The sequence below is a fragment of the Akebia trifoliata genome, chromosome 9 (genome assembly GCF_017979445.1).
Source record: "Akebia trifoliata isolate Shusen 1 chromosome 9, ASM1797944v1, whole genome shotgun sequence".
NCBI lineage: Eukaryota > Viridiplantae > Streptophyta > Magnoliopsida > Ranunculales > Lardizabalaceae > Akebia > Akebia trifoliata.
In genome coordinates this window covers 6,061,092-6,072,205 of record NC_141383.1, presented here as the reverse complement: position 1 = coordinate 6,072,205, position 11,114 = coordinate 6,061,092, and the positions used below count along the sequence as shown (strand labels likewise).

The 11,114-nt window shown below is 32.7% G+C and overlaps 1 protein-coding gene and 1 non-coding gene across 2 annotated transcripts; one reads left to right on the top strand and one right to left on the bottom strand.

Annotated features, from left to right (window-relative positions):
- Positions 1–1,436: 1,436 nt before the first annotated feature.
- On the bottom strand, positions 1,437–10,909 carry AST91 (sulfate transporter 91). The gene is made up of 13 exons (XM_086454421.1): positions 10,418–10,909; positions 10,262–10,310; positions 9,560–9,767; positions 9,222–9,393; positions 8,997–9,062; positions 8,433–8,546; positions 8,201–8,317; positions 7,172–7,298; positions 3,801–4,087; positions 2,729–2,919; positions 2,571–2,656; positions 1,847–1,923; positions 1,437–1,750 (listed from the first exon to the last, which is right to left on the bottom strand). The coding sequence occupies exons 1-13, from the start codon at positions 10,727–10,729 to the stop codon at positions 1,592–1,594; spliced, it is 1,965 nt and encodes a 654-aa protein (XP_086310547.1). The 5' UTR covers positions 10,730–10,909; the 3' UTR covers positions 1,437–1,591.
- On the top strand, positions 7,337–7,410 carry TRNAN-GUU (transfer RNA asparagine (anticodon GUU)). The gene has a single exon. It is a non-coding gene; the product is annotated as a tRNA-Asn (tRNA).
- Positions 10,910–11,114: the final 205 nt, after the last annotated feature.

The following is an 11,114-nucleotide window of genomic DNA, read 5'->3' as shown; positions in this document are numbered from 1 at the left end:
TCTTAGATGACGTGGTGAGCAAATCTAAGTGTGCTTGTAACACAATCTCTCTGATGCCCAAGTTAGATTAAGTACAAAAAAATGGTAGAGTAATAGTAAGGGGTAAATAATGAACCTTTAAATGTGTTTTGGCCATATATCTATAGAGGTGGAAGCTTTCAAATTCCATCTCTATCTTATTTAGAATGTGGATCTTGATTTAGAATGTATCCAATCAAGATTGTCCTAATTCATTCCTTCTTTTTTTTTTTTTTTATATCTTTCCTTATTTGAATTTCTTCCTATTACGAGATATCTTAATCAATTTGTATCCCCCTGGATCCCCTGTTTTTTGGGATATGGGTTGACCCAATCCCCTTATCCTTGCAACACTCTTGCGATGTCTACCGACCTCCCAAGGTATAAGCGTTGACTGTCATAGATGAGACGGAAATCCAGGGCATCCATAAGCTTAAGGATCCGATTTTCTATCATATCTTCTGACTAGAGCTCTATGACATGATTGATCTGTGTAAACTCGATTCCTCAGAGTGCTACATGTTCATCCATGGGGCCTTACGAAAAATATCCCCCATACATTGAAATAAAATTTATAGTTTAAAAGTACGGAACACATACAAATTTATAATGCAGGACTTGTCATTACTACTATAAGATCCTAAAAACCTTGGATACACTATGATAAAATGTAGTATGTTTACATAATATATGTGATAATATATACACATTTACTCATATGATATTCCATCCGTACGGTTGGTATTGTATTGGAGCACGTGCCTCTATGTGAAAATGAAAAATTCGACATGAAATTTGTGGTTCTTGATTTGATGGGCCAAGGCTAGCGGAATTTACAAATCAAATTTCTGTAGGCTAGGGTTATTAAATTTTTTTTATGTTCCCTTGATTCAACGACCTGGAGCCTTCGAATTTCTCCCATCCTCCACTAATTAGACGGTTTTTACCCGTTGAAGAAAAGTTGATGCCTTGGTTTGTCAACTTTTATGAAATTCAACAGCCTTGGGCCATCAAACATGGGCTTTTTTCACGTTGCGTGCAATCCAAAACCAATAAAATAATCATTTTGGATCCTTATTGGAACCTGAAACCTTGATTCAAAGCTTAAAATTAACGAATTAGATTAGATTAGATCAAACCAAGTTTTGGTCTCGATGCGCAGACAATCCTATTTGCAAGAAGCCGCTTTTCATCACACAAAGGAAAAATAAGAAAGACATGCCTTTCTTGTTTTGTTTCCCTCGAAAAAAGAATTTTATAATAGAATTGTTTATATATTTTATCCAAAATGCGTCTCATATATTCAATTATTCATGAATAAAGGAGTTCTAATCTATTTCAAAATTCTATAATTTTAAGAAAAAAATGAAATTTTATGGGATGCTAATAGTGATGGTAGAATACAAGAAGTTCTATAATTGGAGAACATAAAGATAAAATATAATTGATTACATGCACATATACCATATGTGCCTTTATACAAGTAAATTATTATAGAAATCATAATTAAAATAAGACTTCAATTGTTTTTTTCTACTATAAAACAAGGAATTAGTAGGGATCCATGTTGGTTTCATACAAGGTTCGATGTCTGCTCTTTCATCATCGATGAAAGCGAAGAAACAGCTTCTCCAACAGTTAAGTAGAAGCAATCCATACCTATGAACTCATGAGCCTGATTCGCTCGTAGTAGCTTCTCCATCACCTCACCCACCGGATTGACCAATACAAGCTGTGTCGCCAATCAACCATTATAGCAGTATCAATAATTTGACTCAAAGCCAAAAACATCTCAAAGGAAAGGAAAAAAAAAAACTCATTTTCTTACTTGGTGACCATTTTTTTCCATCATGGTCTTTAGATCCTTTATGAATGAGATTCCGCTTGTATCTATAGAATTTACACCTGAAAAACAAACATAATACCATTTTATCTTACTAGTTGCACACAACTATATATTGTTGGTTATATATACTAAACAAAAAAATCAAGTTTCTAAGGACATTATAAAAGAATATATGTAACAATTTTATATTTAAAAACTACTATTGTTGTAAATATATCCCTAGAAGATTTCTATAGCATTGTTTTTATTGCAACTCAACATATAAAGTAGAAAGTATACCATCTAAACAACTCTAAAACAAACTTAATTTTCAAGAGAGTGACACATGAGTAGATATGATCGTTTGCAATTACGTAGTATGGCTAATTTGTAAGTTCAAATAACTCAAGTGAAGATTTGGTTTTTCCCTTTAAAACGAAAAACCAAAAGATATCATAAAAACTACCTTCTATAAATTTATAAATATAGTAGTAGCATATGTTGATAGACTATTTTTTTTCTTGTAATAAAATAAATGAAATAATCTTTTTGAAGCATCATATAAAATAATCACTAAGAATATGATTGATTGCAAGGAGAAGAGGTTCCTATTAAATCCTTAATGAAGCTATAGCTATTCAAAATGTAGTGATGGGTTAAATATCAAGCAAGAGTATGACCAATATAAAAATATATATATATTGATTCTCGAATAAATCAATTTTACCTGACATATCTAGGATCAGAAATCGAAGATCGCAATGTTTTCTTACTTCCACTTCAGCTTCGTATTCTTCTATCCATCTCAAAATCCTACAAAATATAATCAAAGTTGGATACGAATTACCTATTTCTATTGTAAATGTAATGATAATGATAGCGAACCTTTCGTTGAGGTAGGTAGTGTTGGCAAAGTTAATAGGAGCTTCAATGCTCAAGATGAGGAAGCATGGAATTTGTGTCGCTTCCTTGTAATGATGAAGATTGCGGTAAATGTCTGTTCCAGGAATATTTCCCAACATCACAATTTTAGGCCTTGTGATTTGCAAAAGGATCTTGAATATTGACATCCCTACCTGCATGCATAATGAGATTAATAGAGTTTGTCGTAAATTATATTGGAATCAGTCTTAGCTTTTAGTGTCTAAAAAGTGCTTTTGGGAGGAAGAATTACATTTATATATAGAAGCCAAAATCCAAAAGTCAGTTTGAAGCCGACATTGCCCCAAACCATTTTTTTGGATTTTGGCTTTTATCCGTATCTAAGTGGAACGTAAAGAAATTGGTTCTTGTGGGTTCTTTTGGATAAAAGTGTGCAAAGTAGCAACAATAACAACATCAACAACAAAAAAGCCTTATCCCAAAGATTCAGGTTAGCTAAACCAATCTTATTCCTCCAATCTACATGTTCCAAAGCCAAGTTTTATGCTATTGAAAAATATTCAAAATGTCTGATAATTTTTATTTGAATGACCAAAATGTCCACAAAAGCTATTTTTCATAAAATGCCCCACATCTTTTTTTTTCTTTTTTTTGATGACTGGGTATCCGTGTAGACAACGGACCAGGTCTGTATCTGGGCTTTGCCCACTCTATAGACCATGGTCTTGTCAAAGGTCTAGTCCCAAGGCAAGTGCAATGCTCGCACATCACATGCACCAGGTACGTGAGGGTGCGCCCTCGGGGGTGGTGGCCCCTGAGGAATTAATGCTCATACTAGGTATCAAACTCACAACCTACGAACATTAACCACTTATTGGTCCGAAATTGACATTGAGCCAACTCCTCGTGGTTTAAATGCTCCACATCTTCTAAAGAAGCATTTCTAGATTCCAAAAACAAAGTACTTCCTAGAACATTGTCACCATACAATCAATATTACAATCACACAATTATTCTAAAAGTGATTCTATAGAAACACTTATTGACAACATCAATTAAGAAGAAAAATACTTACAGCAATGGCGAGGCCGACTTCTACAGAGATGAATATGACACCCAAGAATGCACATAAGCAAACCATGAAATCAAACTTATCAATCTTCCAAATAAGGTAAGCTGCCGGGACATCAATAAGCCCAATTACTGCTGTAACTATGATTGCACCCAATACAACATTGGGTGTGTAACGGAATAGGGGCATCAGGAACAGTAATGTTACCATCACTGTCACGGACATCACTATGTTAGACAACGCTGTCTTCGCCCCTGCATTATGGTTCACTGCAGATCGAGAGAAAGCACCTACAATACATAATAAATCCGATTAGGATAATGAGAGAAGGGGGAGTAGTTGTCGTCAAGGGCAGATTTAGAGTAGGGGCACTTGCCCCCACAAGAGTTTTCAAATTCTATGGATTAATGTGCTATTGCGACAAGTTTTAACGGCCGATAAAGAAATATGTCATTATTGCCCCCTACAAATTTTATTTTCCACTCTTAGTTGCCCCCACAACTATTTTTCTCATTTTTAATTGTCCCCCACAAAAAAATTTCTACTCTTGGCTGCCCCCACATAAGTTAAATCCTGGCTCCAACCTTGGTTGTTGTTAAAGTCACTAAAGCCCTTACAATACATTTAAACTTATTAATTATTAGGTTATTTTTTATTAAAATGAATAAAATTACAAATGCACCATGCTCATAATGGCATAACCACATTAGTTAATTAGTTGAAATTAAAGAATATCCTTTTAATCTTCAATATGATAATGAAATGAGGGTATGATGCAAAGTTAATTAGCTGAAATTAGAAAAATACTCTTTTAATATTCAATGAAATAGAGGATTGATGCAAATTTAAAATCAACCTAATTAATATTTAAAATTATAAAAATACCATTATAATATATTAAATTATAAATTGTGATATAAAATTCAATCATCTATTCAAAAATATTAAAATATTTATTTAAATTAATTATTCAAAATTTTAATCTTACATAAATCCAAATTTTTAACACCAATTAGTTTTCAAGGCAATAATTTTAATAAAGGTAATAGGGAAAAGTACAAAAACAATTATGTGCAAGGCCAAAATTACTGGCACAACCATCTTTTCAAAATATTCATCAAAAGAGCCTTGTACCCAATCTGATATATCAAAATGGATATATGGATCTTTATAAATATTTCAAAAAGATGGTTATGCTAGTAATCTTGGTAAGATACTTTTCTGTTTTTTTGGTAAACACCCAAAATAAGTTTTTTTTTTTTAATATATTATAATAATTCTTCAATGATCAAATCTTAATAATACATATTTAATGATGATTATTTATGAAAATAAAATAAAGTGATTCTAAAAAAATTCTTTTAAGTTCTCTAATAAATATATATAGAGGTCAAACCAAATTACATCGGAGTCTGCCCAACTGAGCAACTCCAACTGGTATCTATATCCCTATATTTAGAGATAGAGACCTCCGAACCAAGTTCCAACTGGTCTCTTAATTTCTAACACACCCTCTGAATCACTATCCACGTCGAATTGGAGACGAAGCAAAAAAAAATAGAGATGGTCTCTATTTCACTATTCATCTTGTACAAATATCAACTGTGTTCCCATCATTTTACATAAATGCCATTTTTAATTTTCTTTTTCAATAAAAAATATGTTTTAAATATAATTTTTGTCCCTTATTTATTTTTAATTATAATTATTCAATATTTTTAATTCTTTTTATTAAATATTTATAAAGATATCTTAAACTCAGATTTAATCAATGTTTTGACCAAATTTGACAAAAAATTATAATAAAAAATAAATTTGATCATTTTCTATCAACTAGCAAGGGTTGCTGGATAAGGTCTAGATCGGACCGGGTTGATCTGGGACCAATGTGATAAGGATCCAAAGGACCAAATCCGATAAAATATGAATGTTCTAGGACATTTGGATCGGGGTTTTTTTTTTTTTTTTCATATCGGATCTTAATGTTAGTATCCAAGTGTGATCAATCATCGGATTGTATCTGCATCATATTAAACCCAATTTAATAAATTATTTCTCACATTCCATTGGGTCCGAACATGCTGGGTTATAACAGATCCAATACGTAATTTGGTCAGATATTTATTGAAACCCAAATTCTCAATCCAGACCAAAGTTATTGGATCCGGGTCTGATGCTATTCATTCATGGCTCTACCATAAACCTCTAGTGCTGCAACTCTGGCTGGATAAACCCGAACCCGGTGGACTCAACCAACCTTGAATCAAGTTTGGGCACAGCTAGGGTTCGGGCTTATTTTTTTTGACCAAATCAATTCGGGTTGGATCTAGACAATGTCTATGCCCAAACCCAAATTTTGCCTGATTTGCCCAAACTCGAATTTAATATGGTTATATTTTAAAAATATTTTACATATCTTTATTTCTTTCTCATGCACAATTCACATTTCAAACTTTAGTAATCATCACCATCTTTTTTAGGACAAATGATTGTAAATTTTATATATATTTTTATAGACCACTTATCTTTATTTAAGCCTATATTTTAAAAACTAGACCGATCATTGATTTGTATGATTGACCGAGTCGGTCCAAATTGGTCCGACCAGGTCAAACTGGTTGGACTCAAAAATGAAATATTAAGTTTTTTTTTTTTTCTCAAAATCAAGTAACTTTTAAGTCAGAAACATGATCCAATGCCATAGGATGTAGATGACAAGATTTTTAATAACTTATAAAAAAAATATTAAAATAAAAAATTTTCACTGTTGAATTAGGATTTAAATTTGAAATTTAAGAATTTAGTGATCGTCAATTTTCAAAGCATGGATCAAGCCCAAAATAATAATTTTTTATTTCATTTATTTAAATATAATATAAGCATGAATTTTAGAGGGTTAGTGTTATTTTTCCAACTTGACAATTCATGTGGGCCGATTAATTAAAATATTTCTAAGTTTGATAATTTTCTATTAGTTTATAAGAGAATACCGTAGGTCAAGGGGTCATTATCATCAATTTTGAAACACAATGGGCAACTCAAATATTTATCAAATTGTGATAGGGTATATTAAAAGTCACCCAAAAATTGGTTGGGTCACTATTTAAATCGATTGAACCAATCAGATCAATTGATTTTTATAAAATTGGGTTTTTTTCGATTGACTCAAACTATAGATGCTAACGGGACTTGTCCTACCCGATCGGATAGATCGGTCTGGTCCGGTCCTGTTTTTGTAACACTGATTTAAGTCATTATTATTTCTAAATTATCTAGTATTAATGAGGAATGAACCAACCCGACATGGGTTGGGCTTAGGTTGAGCATTTTATGCCCGAGGTCGGGTTGATTTCGGGCTAAGTGAAAGGGTGTACCTGTTGTAACATAACAAGAAGTGCAGGAGCCAACTATGTTCATGAATCCAATTGCCATCATTTCTTTGTTTCCATCCACTTGATAGTTCTTCAGTGCAGCAAATGTTCTTCCTACCGCTATTCCTTCCTGTCAAATTGTTTATTATTCATTAAATAACACAAACAGCTGGAATAGCTCAGTTGGCTAGAGCGTGTGGCTGTTAACCACAAGGTCGGAGGTTCGAGCCCTCCTTCTAGCGATTTTTTTATTCTTTTTGAAAGAAATAGAAAATTCTTTTGAAGAGAATTTTATTTGGGAAAAGTTTTTGTAAACTACCGTATGGGCTGGGCCCGCTATTAAAATCTAGAATAAAAACCATAGATTGAAAGGTGTGCATCTGAGGGCCCACAAGGGGTCCTGTAAAGAATCATCTCATTATATATATATATATATATATATATAGCTAAATCCAGATCACAATTCCAAAATTAATTTTTCAAGAAAAAAAATTGTTCAAATTCATAGAAACTGTTTTCAGGAAAATTTTATAAGCTACCAGCCTACCTGACTTTTTTGACTTTGACCCCTAATAGAATTATCTAGGGAAAATTATTAAAAGATGGTAAAATATTTTAATTTTTTTTAAAAAATTATAAAAAAGGAATTAAGTCGCTAGACAGTCCAACGTTTTAGTAATTTGTTGGACTGTCCAATGTTGTAAATGGAGGATAAATTAGTGAGGTGTTAAAACGCTGGACAGTCCAACGTTTTAACCGTTAAAAGGGCATTTCTAGTAAAACAATGTAGTTTAACACATTAAAACGCTGGATAATTTAGCGAGTTACTAAAATGCTAGACTGTCCAACGATTTAATTTATCTTTGGTAATTTTTGAAAAAAATAGATATTATTTTTTTTTTGTAAATATTAAAATAATTTACCCAATTATTTATTTCAAATTCCATCTCAAATAAATTTTTATTATAAATATTTCAAATGTATGTTTTCATCCGAGTTGATCAGATAGATATAGAGTGTTATAAGACTTACAGTGAGGGAGAGAATGCCAGTGATAAGGCCTGTTTTCATTACAAGCCCCAAGTAGCCACCTTGAAAGTGTAACATGTTCAATGAAGGAGGGTTTAGCCCTTCATCCAACTTTCCAATCTATTAAGAACCAAAATTAAATAAAATAAGTTAAAAAAACAACAACAACAACAACAACATATAGTGATACCATGAAACAGGTAGCAATATAGCTATGTAGGTCCCAATATCTTACAACACTGATGCCATGCTTTTGAGCTTTCAATGCGAATACCAGTAGTGTTGAAAGTATCACAGAGACAAGAGGAGCTCCAGCTGATACCCAGAAGAGCTTTGGTTTTTTCATGCCCTGTATCATCAATATTTCATTATTATCATTAGAAGGTGGCATGTGCACGAGCACATGTACTAGAAGGGCTTCTTTGTGATTTAAATATTAATTAAAGGGCTTATTTGGTTAAGGTGAGATTTTTTTTTTCCCCATTTTATAGAATAATAAATAATTTCAGTAAACAACTAAAAAATATTCCACTTTATAAAAATAATTCAATTTCTTGTCAAAATTCTTGATTAAAATAAGAAGAAAGGTTTTGAGGAGAAAATCAAGATTTTTCCGGTAGAGGATGAAGAAGAGGGCATTTTAGGTTTTTTTTCTTACTCTCTCAGAGAAGACTGAGGTCAAGGGTATGTCATAAGTTTGAAAGCAAAGGAGTATCTAAAATATTCAGACATGACTATACCATCTTAATATAAAATAATAAATCATTTTTTTTTCTAAAGTTTGAGATAGAATACATACAACATGTCTGGTCAAAAGGAGGAAAACCAGAAAGCAGAAACCCATGAGAATTGTTTGCCATGACCACTGAAAACATCACAAACAACAACAAACAAAAGACAAGTCAGTAAATAAGAAAATTATAAAAACCCTTATAAGAACAATGAAAAAAACAGGAAAAAAAAATCATTGAGATTTTATTTATTTTTTATTATTTTATGTTAAAGGGGGTATTGGTAAATAGACCTCATCTGTGTTGTGGAAAACAGAGCTCAAAACAGGAACCAAACCCATTTGTTTGGTGAAATGTACAATCCCAAGAAGGCTTTTAAGCTGCTGAAGAGAGACTATTATTGCAGCTCCAGCCATGAATCCAATAAGAGTTGCTTTTGAGAGAAAATCAATAATGAACCCAAGCCTACAAAACCATATCCAATCACATTATTTTACCAATTATATATATATAGATGAGAGAGAGAGAGAGAGAGAGAGAGAGAGAGAGAGAGAGAGAGAAGGGAATAAAAGGTTATGTGATTTGTTATAAACTATAGAAAAAGAAATTAATAATTTTTTTTTTTTTTAACCTTAGTATTCCTAGTGAAGCTTGGAAAAGACCAGCAAAGAAGGTTGAAGTGAAGGCCAGCTGAAGAAACAAGAGAGGCTCTTTGGTGGGTGAAACTTGTTGTCTAAGCATTGAACCCATTATAAGTGAAGCAATGGACACAGGACCAACAGCTAGATCTCTTGAGCTTCCCAGAACAGCATATACTAGAGGAGGAACAAAGCTTGAATCTACACACATAGATGAATATATTTATATAAGATGAATTTTAATGTAAAAAAAAAAAAACCTTAGATCAACATATTGTGATCAGAACAGATTAAATTTGGAAATTTTTTTTTTTGGGGTACAAATATATGATTTATATACAAAATTTTGATAATTGATCCTCGAATTTGAAAGGTTTTAAGAATTGGAGTTAAGTTGGAATTTGATTGTGACTCCCAAGATAAACTAAAGCGTTTGGTTATGAGTAGACTTTGTATTGGAATTGCATAAGGTACCCAACATATCATGTCAGCATGATCGATTGGCCTGCATGGATGGTATGGTGGCTCGAGTAGAGTACCATCGACCATTTTCGGTGGGATCGAGTTGCAATTCTTCAAATTTTGGGAGTTGGTGGATCTTCTTTAAGAGGTGCAACTCCAACTCCACTTCCAAACAGACCCCAAGTGTTAAATATGTTTTTAAAAAAACAAAACACAGAAGAAATACTACTCACAAAGGCCTACAATTGCAGGTAGATTAGCAAGCTTTGCATAACTGATTCCCTAAAGAACAAAAAAGAATCAAAATGGAGAGACAGTTATAAAAACATCCAAGAAAACAAGAACTTAATAAATATAGATTCTGATACAAGATTATTAGTGATATATACCTGTGGAATGGCTAAGCTTGCAATGGTGAGGCCAGAAACAATATCAGATTTAAGAAGCTTAAGATTATAATTAGGACCCCATTGAAGTATAGGGAAGAAGTACTGAGCTCCAAGAATCCATTTTTTCTTCAAAGGTTGGCCTTTGAATTGCCTTAGAGGGTCATCAGGGAAGAAAGTCTCCTTGAGCCTGGTCTGTAGTTTCTCTAATGTAGTTCCTGGTGGTGGTGGGACAACTTTGTGCACCTCCATTGCTATCTCTACACATTGAAGGTTCAAATTATTCATATTTGTGGGTGTGGATATCGGTTCCATAGCAGAGAAATGGGTCTGATCAATGTCTGATGGATCTCATGCTAACAACTCTCTTTTATTTGTGGTAACCCCATCAATCAACTTCTTTGGGGACAACTACCAAACAAAACTTGTACTGTCCACAAGTAAAGCAAGTTGCATATACACTACCAGAGAGAGAGAGAGAAAGAGAGAGAGAGAGAGAGAGAGAGAGATTTTGGAGTTCCTGTGGTGAGCCTTATCGACTTAGCTTTGAGAATGAGGACCCTTCACTTTTCTTTTCATGGGAAGGCAAAAGAGTATATACATATAATACTTACATACATAGAATATATATACATTTATACATGTATACATACAATCATTCATGGATAGAGTGTTTAAAACAGTTGACTGTTTAATTAAG

What these genes read in the sequence shown, in the direction of transcription:
- AST91 (XM_086454421.1), bottom strand. Translation starts at nt 10,729, where the DNA reads ATGGAACCGATATCCACACCCACAAATATGAATAATTTGAACCTTCAA. An exon ending in TTTTCCACAACACAGATGAG is followed by an intron (nt 9,063 to 9,221) that starts GTCTATTTACCA and finishes TGATGTTTTCAG; the next exon opens with TGGTCATGGCAAACAATTCT. An exon ending in AAGTCGGCCTCGCCATTGCT is followed by an intron (nt 2,920 to 3,800) that starts GTAAGTATTTTT and finishes TTATGCATGCAG; the next exon opens with GTAGGGATGTCAATATTCAA.